At 41.4% G+C, this 13318-nt stretch overlaps 1 protein-coding gene across 2 annotated transcripts in view; it reads right to left on the reverse strand.

Annotated features, from left to right (window-relative positions):
• Nucleotides 1–5484: 5484 nt before the first annotated feature.
• DPYD (dihydropyrimidine dehydrogenase) overlaps nt 5485–13318 on the reverse strand; it is a 314271-nt gene continuing 306437 nt past the window's right edge. Inside the window, exons 22-23 of one of the 2 annotated variants that reach the window (XM_072342915.1) lie at nt 9157–9297; nt 5485–6939 (exon numbers count right to left, since the gene is read on the reverse strand). In XM_072342915.1, the coding sequence (XP_072199016.1) occupies nt 6769–6939; nt 9157–9297 (312 nt within the window). In that variant the 3' untranslated portion in view covers nt 5485–6768. The remainder of the gene's footprint in view (nt 6940–9156; nt 9298–13318) is intronic. The other variant, XR_011904470.1, reaches the window with a different exon arrangement.

A 13318-nucleotide genomic window follows, 5' to 3' on the forward strand; every position in this document is an offset into this window, starting at 1 on the left:
GCAATGAATGAATAGTCTTATAGGAGGCAATATACTATTGTGCAGTTACTTCTATGCCTTGTCTTTTTAATGAAAGGGATTATACATTCAAAGTTAATTAACTCATTTCTCAAAATCATTTACACATCTGCTCTGTTTCCAGTAAAACTCCAGTTTCTCATTACTAACTTCAGAATTCTATGAGGAAAACAAAAAAAAAAAAAAAAAAAAAAAAAGAAAACAAGAAAACCAACCAGCCCAACCTTCTGCATTAGCTACTCTATTGCATTTGCAATGACTTCAGACGTGGAATTATTAATACTAATGAATTTCACAGGCTGCACTTTGGCCTGTGAATTTGCACCGGTCCATGCTATGGAAAGGCAGTCATGTAAGTACTAACCTAGAGCCAGTTTCTGCCTGAGTATTGTCACATCACCAGTGACACCAGCAGGCCCAGACTTGGAGTATCACTGTCACCCAGCTGGGCACATGGCTGCTGACACACAGCCAGCACACATCACCTGGCCCCTTTACTACTAGCAGGTGGCATGTGCCAACTTAGGGGGTCTTTGATGGCAGACTGTTCCCTATCTGCCCTGGTAGTCCTGCTTTTCATCACTTATGCTGGCCAGAATCTGAGCTGCAAGGGAGTGTGGGACGGGACATGCCTCAGCACAGCCCCATTCACGCTGCAGCAGCTCTGCAGGGGCAAAGCACAGGAAGGAGAGAAGTGGCCCTTCTTGAGAAGAGCAACGTAAACACAGGCTGGCGTTGCCTCTGCCATGCTGCACGCATGGAGCATCTCCCGCTTCCTTGCGCTGATGGTGAGCTTACTGTTTTAATTAAGCTATTATTTCAATAACCATCACGAAGTGTGGGCATGGCTTGGGAAACATTAAAACCAGGGTAAACAAAGAGTGTAGCACTCCATCTGCTCCTCACACTACAGTTCAGCACCGGGAATGTTTGGGCAGCACACACAGCTGAGTACTGTCAGTATTTGCAGTAGGATGCACCACGCCAAGCCCAGGCTGCGAGCTGCGTGTGGGCAGGGGGCCTTCAGTATTTTAAATGATTTGTTCTTTTCTGATGTGAAGAGCACCGCTTCCTCGAGCCGAATGCTGCCTGTGAAGTCTGCCTTGCCACTTAAGGGATGCTAAATGGAAGCTAGCCAATGAAACGGAGGTAAATTTAATTACAAAAATATAACATTCTTCAAAACCAACAGCTCTCTCTCTCTCTCTCCCCAATGAGGAAAAATTAAAATAAAAGCCCTTTGGAAACTCTGAGGAAATATCAGGGGCTGAGGTGAAAGGGACACAGCTTGACAAGTATGCTGAAAGCTGAATGTGGATTACCCGTGAGTGCAAAAATGAATAAATGTGTTTTATTCCATTATATTAATGAAATGGTTAATTCGGTTGCTATGGCAACGAAGAACAGCCATGCTAAAAAGCTAAAGGGCTATACATAATGCCTGCTACAAGGTCTCTCTAATTCTAAAGCTGATTTTCTTAGCTACAATAGAAGTGATATGTGTTTTCAATATCATCTTAAGCTTTTGCATCAAATCCTGAAGCTAATCCAATAAATAGACTGGTAGCATAAAATAGCATATATGTTTGCACCTCATAAAACTTACAAAAGGGGTTTACCTACACACAATCAAAAGAAAAGATCGATAGAGTGCAGAGTGAGGCTTTTTAAAAGACCGTTCTTCATGCGATGGTGAAACAGCAAATATGTACAATGGGAAGTTCCTGCAATTACACAGCACGTGACTGTGCAGGAAATCACTGCAGAGCTGGCTGATACACCAAGACATAATTTTGCTTACCGCTCTGATACACATTTATCCTTATGCAAATTAGAATTATTTATTTCTATTTCATTTGGATTTTACATTATTTTTTCAAATAATGCAAATAATTCTTAAAGGCTTCAAAAAAGGAATTCCACAGTGCTTGTTTTTGTTCTAACATCAAAGCGATGCAAGGGCTGACCAGGGCCCTGCAGCAGCACAGACGACAGACTGAATCTCACAAAGTGGAAGCAGAGCAGGAGGGCTCTGGGCAGCCCCTGCAGCCCCTGCCTGGGGCAGTTGGCACCATATGGCCCTGCTGCTTCCACTGGGACGGGGATGGCCATGCAGCCAAGCATCTCTGCCCTTCGCTTCGCCTCTCTTGTTAGCATCAGAGTTGTCAAACACCATATCACTCATCCTTCCTAAAATAAATGAGAATGCAGTACACCCACACAAGTGGCAGAAGCCTCTGTCACTGAACACAGACTTACATATCTCTGTCGTGCACCTGCACAAAGGAAGAGCTGCTTCTTATCTGCAGGCCATCTCATCTGCATGACCATGGGAGTTTGGCTCCCCACAAACCCAATTTCTCAACAATTACATATGGAGGCTTCAGAGACGAGCCCTAAACCTGTCTCCAGTGAGCAGAAGGAAGGCTGCGACTCTGGACCAGGCAGGTGAGAAGTGTGGCCTTGGGGGAGCCGATGTGAGCTGCCCATGGAGGCACCCAATGTGTGTATTCCCTGTCTGAAATGCAAGCAAAGAACTCCTGAGTGGCTGGCAGCCATACCAAGGAGCAACATTAACTGTGCTGTAATTTCATGCGCTTGGTGTGAAAAAAAAAAGGCAAAGCAGGGAAGCCCAGCCACAAAAGACTGCAGGCACTTCTATTGAAGAAATGACCGCAGAGTGCACAGCTCCTCAGAAAAGAAAAATGGCAACGGCAGAAATGAGTGACCCAGATGGCCCATAAGCAGCCTAATTATCTGAAAGGCCCAGCAGCAACACTGGAGCTACCAATCCAGCTGCCTACAGAGTGCCAGGTTGCCAGATGTTGCCAATGAAAACTTATCTTGCACAGTTCATCAAAGAAGTGGAGCATCCTGGTGAAGGGAAACTGTTGCCAATAAAATAAATATTTTATCTAAAAAATATTTTCTACTAGGAAATGTTGAAAAACATAAAGAATTAACAAGGCACCCAACCTCATGTTACAGTAGATAAATTATGAAACATACACACAGAATATGTTGGCAGAACCTTCTTCGTGACAGGAAATATCTGTGCTTACCATTATATTTCTAAGGCTGTTCTGTGTTTAAAAAGGTGGTTTTATGAAGTGTGGGGCTGCTGGGCTCAGTTGGGGTTTGGCTGGTTCGGCTGGAATCTAGCAAGTTCTTTTGCCACCTTGAGATAATGAAGCTGGAGGAACCAACAGTGACAGCAATATGTATGGGAAGATGGGGAGCGGGATGCAGGGAAAGTGATACACTCTGGGGCTGCTGGTTGCCAAGTCATTTCTTCCATGGATGTCTTGTCCCGCATCCTTGAAGAGGCAGCGTGGAAGAGCAGCATCTCCAGACAGGTAGCCTGTGTGTTTCTTCTGCCCAGTTTTAGGGACCAAGCAAATGAGTGTCTGCAAATAAGTCGTACTCTAACAATTGGTAAAGCATCAGAACAGTGCTGGGTTGCACTGGAAATATATGGGCTGCCCATCGGGTTTGTGCACAAACACTGGTTTTAATTTTGCTAAGGGATCAAATTAATATTTCATTTCAAATCATGAAAAATACATAATTTTAAAATCCTGTGTAATTTTTCAAGGGCAGCTATTATTGTTGCCAATGCCGTGCCTTGGAAATACTGTGTATGTTCATCTTAGAGGCCAAAAAGCAAACTGCCTGTAGAGCCTGTTAGCCAGGCAAAACATCTCTTTTTCCAATGAACGTGTATGAGTGCACTGGGATTCACACAAGCAGATTTGGCAGACTTTTCAAGTATTTCTTGGACTGCAGAGCATGCACTGAACATGGGGAGCTTTTTCTGCTCAGGAATATGATGTGAATAAGAATGTGGTAGTGTGGCAGAGGAGGATGGGCTGTGGCATTTCTGCCATTATTTAATTTGTCAAATACAGTTCACAGTATTTTATAACAGTAATCAACAGGACAACGTGTCTAAATGCTGTGAGGGTCAGGGTTGCAGGATCTGGCTCAGTATGTCTTTAATATGACATAATTCCTTGAATGTGCAGATAAATCACTGAAATATATGAACTTAATTTGGAACCTTTTATGCTTTGAAAATTCATATCCCTTTTTAAATAACTGGCTACAGCATTTGCAAAATGGATCAGATTTTACTGATTTGTTTCCTTGTTCTTGAATGTGCTCAGTGGGATGGATTCCCCAAGATGGAGGCATAAACCTACAAAACACAGGTCTTTTGTATCTTCCTCCACCCACTGTTAACTCCTCACCTGACTGATGGCTTAAGACCTGCAGGAGACCTAAGTGTGGTCATTTCTCTGAGTTCCAGCAACACACAGATTTATTGCTGACTGTCAGAGGTAGAAATTATTCTCATTCCTTTGGGAATGCATTTCCTGAAACTGTTAATGGACTTGGGAGAGGAGGAGTGGGGGAAAGGGTGGGTGGAAAGAAAGAAACCTGAACAATATAACTTGTTAATCCTCCCTTGGTTAAAAAAAAATGAACAAACAAAACAACAACAAATAGGTAAATTACAGTCTTGCTTCTCATCTCGACCCACAGAATATCACTAGTCTTCCACAGATAACGTTATAGCAATTTGGGAACACTGGTTATCCTAGGAATACTAATTATCACGGGGAAAGCTCTGATTTTGTTGCTACGTTTGTGATGGAAAGTACCTATGTTTAGTCACTTACTTGAATCACGTCTCATAACACCGCATCAAGAGACCTCGGGAAGGTGGCTGTTTCAGCTGCAGCTGGCACAACACCTCGGAGGGTTGTGATAGGATGCAAAATAAGAAATAGATGGTAACAGCCTGGGATAGGATAGGCACTGTTCCCTGTGTCTGCTGGCTGAACATAAAAGAGCTACAAATGTACAATACAGAAAATCTGGATTTTTTTTCCTGCCCTGCTTAAGAGCACAGTTCTTGTCAACCATCTTCTCAGAAAAAAGACTGAGACCACCCAGACCTCACCCCAAACACTCAACAAACAACTTGTTCTTGCCCCGAGTCTCCTATTACTCATGCGAGAGAAGGAGCTACCAGAAAACCAGGAGCTTGAAATGAGTTTCAGGCCAGTATTTTCTAATCAGTACAACTCTCTGTTACTACTTAAATGTGAAAAATCCACAACTGCGAGGAGAAGTAAGAAGACAAAGCTATTAGTGGAGACTTCAGGGTTGAGCCTGCTGAGGGATGTCACAAGGTGAGCCTTAAGCATGGGGAAAAGGGATGCAAAAGGAAGACACGTCAACAGGAGACAAAGAAACACCAAACAGGGGCAAAGAGCACGCTGCATTCTGCACTACAGGCAACTATTGGAATAATGTACACGTAAATTAACTCATTAATGATTCCTGGAGTGCATTGGAGAGATCACGAAACACCACCTGATGAGTCTCTGGAAGAAAATTCTGCTTAGTAAATAATACAAAAAAAACCCAACAACAACCCAACACCAACAAGTTGTGTTCAATATTTATTTGTAATTTGGTGCACAAATCGTAAACCAGGAAATGAAAGTTAGGGAATATTTTTAATCAAAGCTTTTGCCGATTGCAATATAGCGTATAAGAAATTCAATGAATAGATCATTTATTATTATTGTGAAACTAAAGGCTTTATATTCTTAAGTGGAGTTAAGCTGACAGCAATACATTCATATTAGAAAGTTCCTACTGTGAATGAAAAATGGATTAATACTGAGATATTGTTCAGTAAGACAGACAAATCTGTATTTCTTTTTGGTTGTGAAATCACTGTAACCACACATAACCGCTAAGTATGAAGAATTGGCACTGGGGGAAATCACCTTGCCAGTTTGCCCTATACATGCATGTTTGGCAAACGCAGTCTGCAGGGTATGTATTCCAATTGCACCTAATCAGATCTCTGACCTGTATCGTGTACATTCCGGAACATTAATTGGTGTGATTAAAAAGTTATTTAGAGGATGAGCTTGGAAAAAACACGCTGTCCCTTCTCCAAACACTAAAATGAATCCTGGGCTTTGCAATAAGCCGGTTTAACTGTTTCTAGATGGATGCTATAAGTGTTCACTGGGGGAAAAAAGTAAGGATGACGCTACCCGGGCAACACCAAATCTGAAGAGTTCAGCATGTGTCAGTGCACAGCAAATTTATTCTTATTAAGTGACTGGTGTGAGAAAGAATTAGAAAGGATTATAAAAATACACTACCATATGCTGTAGTAGTTGAAAGTGATTAATCCAGTTCTTAAATCCTATTTTAAATTCCCTTTCATTTCTTCCCATAGAAAAATAGAAGCAACATCACTTTGTTTGAATGCTGTGTAGTTAATTACATCTTCTAAGAAACTCTTTTAAAACTAAATGTAATGTTTAATTACAAAATGCCTCCTTGAAAACAGTTAGCTTGTACATTGATTTGTAGTTCATTAAAAATGGTTTCTTAATTATATTTACAGCCAGAAATCACATAGAGATTAAACAGTCTACAGAGGACTTTGGAAATTACAGCATGAATCGCAAAGAAAAAGTTACATTTCAGACAGTGGACAACTGACAGCTACAACCACCTAATTGCTGCCTTTCTGTAATTTCAGAACCTAATTGTCATAAAAATAATAACTGGGAAAAAAAAGAGAGTTCACTGCAATGACTCCCAATATCACTTTTTTTTTTTTTTTTTTTTTTTTTTTTTTTTCATAAGAGTAGATTTTGAGGGTTAATTAGAAGGCAAATCAGTGGCAGTGAGGCAGCATAGGACCGGCACAGCTCAGCACAAGGGGTTCAGGGCCAGGGGCAGCCCTCGCCGGGGCTCATATGGAGTGGTCCTGGAAACCATGCGGATGCAGTCAATGATGGGGCATACGCTGAGGCACAGAGTGCAGCCCGTGCAGCTGTCAGTGACCGTGGGCAGGTGGGTTTCAGCATCGAACTGGATAGCCTGTGGACGGGAGTGCACGTTATTGATGCCCCTTGCAGGAAAGGTCAGAACCACTCCCATTTCAGTGCCTGCATTTCCTGTAGTGCGGCTCTTGGAGACATTTTGGTGCACTCTGGTGCTACAGCTATAGCGACTGTTGGGCTGGCAGGGAAGAAGCCCCCTGACTCTGCAATTAGGAATGCCATCTCACCTTCCAGGGTAGGCTGCAAGGGATGACTCCAGCCCCTGCATCTCAGGCTCCCAGGGATGATTCCCTGTCCAGAGGCAGTATCACAGCACAGCCCTCTGCCAGGGAACACCGGGATACACCGTGGCCACAGAGCAGTTCTGGCAGCAGGCAACTCTGGGCTCTTCTGATTTTTTATTGTCAGCAAAGCACAAACAATTTAATAAAAAGTGGGGAGAAACACACCATGCTGTGCCTTCTGTGATTATTTTCCTTTGCAAGTCTTCGAAAGGGCTATCTGAGTTTTGGGCATGCAGAGCTTGCTTTCTTTCTCACATTTCCATGCAGTGAATCCTCATTACCAATTAGTGTGATAAGTGAATTTGAATGTGAAACAACAATTGAAGTCTCAATGAAATAAGCTCCTGCTATAATGGAAATGGCAATTAAAAGCATAAACGAAAGCATCACACAACCACAAAAGCTTCAATGTCTGAGAAACAAGCCTAGGAAAGTTAAAAAAAAAAACAAACAGTGGAAAATGTAAGTTTTAGGAAGACAGCGTCAGGCCTGGAAACCTCACTCTCATGTGCTTGCAAGCAAGCAGGGCCTGACGAATGTCCCTAGGTACTGCCAGCAGCCAGGGAGCAAGCAGGTGGGTCTGTGCAGCAACTTCAGGGCACGTCTGTGGCATCTGGGGTTTTGCACAAGAGAAAGTGATGAAATGGATGCAGAAAAAGTAAGGGCACAAAGTATGAAACACCCTGAATCTGTGTGTTTTAATTCAGCTGGAGCACAAAGGAAACTTTGATTTGTATTTAGGACTCCTTCCTTTCTCCCCAGTAACAATGTGCATCATTAAGGAGTTCAAAGAGATGGAGTCCTGGACTGCAGTGCCACCTTCAAATTAGGTAAAGGTCTTCTGTTGGAGCCCTACAAGATGGTAGCTCTGCTGAGCAGCGTGGATATCTTGAAACAAAGATCAGCAGATGATATTTTGAGGTATATGGGGCTTTTGACTTCTTTACAATTAAGAATTTCTTTGCAAATTGCTGCCATTAACTTCTTTGCAATTTCCTTAAATATTTAAGGAAAAAAACCTTCTTGTGCTAGCAGCCTCCTAGGGCTTTACACTTTGCTTCCTTTGGTACTGAATTTTTTCCAGTTATAGAGAAGTAAGTTGCACTAAATAAGGACACAGTGCTTTGCTCTCCAAGAATTATAGTCTCTCTTTTGTTGGGAAATGTGACACAAGGCAGTGCAGATCGCAGTGTCAAGAACAAATTTAGATAAAGACTACTCTAATCATCTAATCTTGTACAAATGCAGCATTGGATTTCTCATATCAATGGAAAAAACATGTCTATCATTGTTCTGACAGTTGTTTTAATTGCTGGAGCTGATTTTAGATGGGAAGACTTCCTTCTTTGGCTGTATGTAGTTAAGTAAGTCTTCAGACAATATTGATTAAACTGAATTAACGAAAACGAAAGGTCTTGGTGTTCTGAGGAGACTCATTTCTCAGTTAAAGTATTTGTCTTTGACAAACCTTTCTTGTAATGCGATGAATGGAAAAAATAATGTAGAAATAATTGTTTAATGCAGAATAGACTCCACAGAGACCCTGCTAGAGAGCCTGTCCCCTTCCTATAGCCCTCCTTAAGATACTGAAAGGCTGCTCTCAGGTCTCCCTGGAGTCTTCCTGTCTCCATCTGACCCATCTGACACGGATCTCCTTCATTTTCTTCCTCACAGGAAGAAGCCCGTTCCCACCTGTGGTTAGGGAGAGGCCAGGAGAGTGACCCAGAGTGAGCAGAGAGGCACGGCCCTATCTCTGTGTGGCTCCCCCAGAGAAGCTGCACTGAGTTCTGTGGAGCGAACGGCTCCGACAGGGCTCGTATGGCATAGCCTGGGAGCACACTGGGGTGCAAATGCGGTGTTTTAGACATCTGCTTTTGCCACCTGCTCATTAACAGAAGGTGGATTCTTTCTTCCCAGCAGCAGAAAGATAACTCATTGTGCTTTCCTGCTAATTACAGCTGTGCTCTTACCTGGTAGCCGGAATCATTACAGGTCATGTAACATTTGCCACAGTTGATACACATTTCCTCGTCAATCAGAGCCACAACTTGCTCTGTGTTGCAGAGCTCACCATATGTTCCAATATACTGCAGCGCTTTTCCAATTACATCCTAGGGAAAAAAAAATTATTGACTCATTTAGAAGATACCTAAGCTGTTTCTATAGCTGCACAGGAGCACTCTCTAGTACTTTAATATAGAAATATTGGCCAGATATTGTGAGGATGTTTAGGATTTTTCTTATAAATTTCCAATTTGTCAACTCTCACATTTTCTGTAAAATACAAAGAAAGCTTCATAAAGGTATATTCTGAATGTAGTCAGCAGCCCTAAAAGTACATATCTGTATCTAAATACATTGCACAAATAGCTTACATATGTTATACTTTTGAACATACTGTTTTCTCTGTCCACGTTTTACCATTGCTGTGTGACATTTCAGGAAAGAAAATGGTGCACAAAGCAGGAGTGACATGCTGCAGCCAATCTGACCATCCATGGTCATTTCTCATTAGCACAGATTTGAGAACTCATAGCAAGACAGGTTCAAATAAACTGAGAATAATAATTGCATTTCTCCCTTCAGTAAGAAAGATGCACAGATGACACAAAGACCATCAGATCATTGCAAATATTGTACAGAAATAAGATGTGGGTCTCATTCTGCGAGTTTGGGTTCAGTTCTTTTAACCACACAGGAAAGGATTGTTTTTTTGGCATCAAACGTGCACACCAGCGCTGCAAAAACACGTGTGTGGCAGACACACACACAGTGTGGGTACCCACTACAAGAAGAGGAAGTGCCCTCTGAAAGAAATTGTTGGGGACATGCCTGATGTAAATTGCTGTTTATGTAAAGGGAAACTGCACAGTTCAGCGGCAATTCAACTATGCTGAGTGAAAGGCAGGGATGGGACAAGTCCAAGGTTCTATAGAGGATAGATATCCCTCAGTTAAAGCAGCTTAACTTGCGGAAGTATAGCACAGATGGTGAACATCACTGCATTTTACAAGATTCCCTCTGAGGTGCGGTATTGCTTGCCTGGATATTTTCTGAGTTTGCTAAGTAGGCTTTGACAACAATTTTCATGCTGCAAAACAAGCTAGATTTTAGGTGCAGGGTTCTACATGGTTAGAAAAACTTGACATCAATAAATGCATGTTATGTGATGCAACAGCATATTCTACATTTGTTTTAAGAAGGGGCACAACTGCTAGGTATTTCAAAAATCCTACTGAATTTTAGGTGCACAGACCCGACTTCAAAGTCACGCTGCTGTAATAAGCAAAGAAGTCATGATTTTCATTAGGGAATTTGATAAAAGTCAATTGAAAAATGCCAAAGATCAAGACAAAAACAAGACATAGACAAGTCTACCTAGAGTTACAAGCTTCAGAGTATTTACCTTTGTTCTTTCATTTCCAAAAAACATGATAAGAGTTTACTTTCATATTGTTTCTCTTTTTTTTTTTTTTTTTTTTTTTTTTGAGGAAGTAATATTTACCTTATTCCCACAACAGCAACAAAAAAACCTACCAACAGTTCTCAGTGTCTGCTAGCATACTATAGTTAAACTGTATGATTTGCAGTCCCATACAATGCTCACTATAGTTTTCAATTCTCGAATAGAAAACTGAAGATCTGGATTCCAGTACCTTACATTTTCATTGCATATGTTGTTCTGGGCAGTCTTACTTTCAAATGAACTAAGCATCACTAATCCTTCCTATGCCACAGCAGAGGAATAAGGTAACACAGCTTTATCAATGTATAAAAAGTTGGATTAAATATATAAATCAGTTCAACCTTTCCTTCCTGATACTGCTGAGAGTTTGCGAACATTGTCTCTATTTGCCCGGCCTTCATCGTGTAAGTTTCAGTAGCGTCTTTACACCACGAGATAAATTTCATATCTCACTGAATCCAGCAGTAGGATCTGTGAGGTTGCTGTTAATGTCTGCTGAGGAAGAAAATTCAGCCATATCCCAAACCCAGGAAGAAGGATAGGGAAATTACACTTCTTTTTGTTGTTCCAAAAATGCTCAAATGTTTTCCCTGTGCCAAATCCTAACTTGCTTACAAGTGAAATACCTTGGTTGCATTCAGCCAACGCTGAAGGCCTTCAAGTTCTTCTCTGCAACATGTAAAGAACATTAATGCTCTTCCAGTATAAAATGTCTATGGCACATTGCTTAAGGCAGCATGATGAGTGTGGACAGATGACTGCAAGTGAGCAAGTTATCACAGCTTAATGAGTTAGCACTCATCAACAGAGCTGTGCAAGCTGATTATGTGCATGGTCCAAATTCACTGCAAATTTGGAGTAAAATCTGTTTGCTTAAACCACTGTAAAAGGTCAATTAACTACTTTGAAAGTGGTTAAGCTAATACTTTTTGCTCTGCTATTGCAAAGGGCTAAGCTTGAACACACAGCCCCTTTGCATACCTCTTCTGATGAACAGTAACTCAATCAAACATAATTCCTGAGGAACTGCTCGTGCCCCTGTGTTTTCTTTTTCTTTCTCAGAAAAGTTAATGGATTTACTGGGAATTGTTCAGCAGTTTTCAGGTTGCTACAGTTCTCAGGTTTCTGCAGTCATCTGTATCTGCTGAAAAATTGTAGTTGTCGAATTCAGCTCCTGTTTGTTTCAAGTCTCATGTAGGCTTGTCTGTACCATACCTGTTAGAGGTTTCATTGTGATCTACTGCCCTCAGCAATACTAAGCATCCTATGAGCCTCTCTCCTGTGTATACAGCTCCCAAACATCGCACGGCATGCCACAAATACATTTGTTGTCTGTAAGTATGGGACTGTGCTTCTGTCTTTTAGAATCTGAAGCAGTGATATAAAACCTGTGCAACATACAGAGAAGAAGCTTTCCATTGTCTGCTCACATTTTAAAAGTGTCTACACAGGGAGATTCCTGATAGTGAAGCGCTTTTTAATCTAACAAAGGCACGCATTTAAACAGCGTAGGTAATTAACAATTTTCTCAGGGAGTTGCTGGATTCACATTTGTATACTTTAAACATGGTTTGGATGTTACAAAAGCCAAAGCTCTGGCAGGTTGCAGAGAAGGGCTGCTCATGTAATCAGGGGGTGTAGGGCCTTGCATACAAGAGAAGACAAAAAGAGCCTAACAAGATGTCTAGCCTAGGAAGATGAAGGCAGAGCAGGAATATGATGTCTCTTTATATATACATCAGGGAAGGAAAAGAGCTATTCAAAATAAGCGACAATGTTGGCACAAGAACACATGATTATAAGCAGACATGAATAAATTCAAAGCTGGAAATTAGAAAAGGTTTCTTTTAAGAAGGAAAGGAGTGAGGTGGTTAATGGCCTTCCACAGAAGCAGCTGGGGGAAAGGATGGAAACAGTCCAAGATTTAGGATACCATTAGGTAAGCTCAGGAAATGGTTACTAAGCAGAACACGATCAAAACAGATTTTTCCAGCTATAAACTCAAGAAGGGAATAGCAAAAACAATGCATATGACATGGTGATTTCTGAATTTGTAAGCAAGTCTCACTTCTCAAAGCTCAGAAAATACTCTTCTGGGGACCGAGAAACCCAAACAGGGAGGGTGCTGACATTTTGGAGACTTGAAAGTGATTTCAAATGACTGTGTCATATGATTTACTTCTCATTTATGCTCCTGGATGCTGTGTCTTTTATGCACTGCCTTCTCTCAAGGAGAAAGCACATCTTTATCCATTTGCAAAGTTTGAAGACTTTATTGACTAAAATAACACTGGTACTTAAAAGATGTTCTGCAGGTGCACTCTTTCACAGCATCTCGAGCTATCTCCGAGTTTCTTGCTCCCATCGAATCATAAATGTTTGGAACAAAATAAACAGTGCAGCAAGAAACAATCAGCTTTCACGGTTTAAAAATGCAGTTTCACTCCAATAAGAGACTGTCTAAAATGGCGCTATGGGATTCCACACTTGGTATATCTCAATGGCCTCCAGATCAAATCTGCAGTGTTTACAGTATAATGTTTTTTTTGTGCCAAATGCCAGACCTGCAAACAGAAGCCAGGTTTTGAACATCAAGCTGTGTGCTTCTGGCTTGTGCATTACCAGCAGCAATTAACAAAAAAATGAGAAAAAAATCAGTTGAATTT

The sequence above is a fragment of the Excalfactoria chinensis genome, chromosome 8 (assembly GCF_039878825.1).
Source record: "Excalfactoria chinensis isolate bCotChi1 chromosome 8, bCotChi1.hap2, whole genome shotgun sequence".
Taxonomy (NCBI): Eukaryota; Metazoa; Chordata; class Aves; order Galliformes; family Phasianidae; genus Excalfactoria; species Excalfactoria chinensis.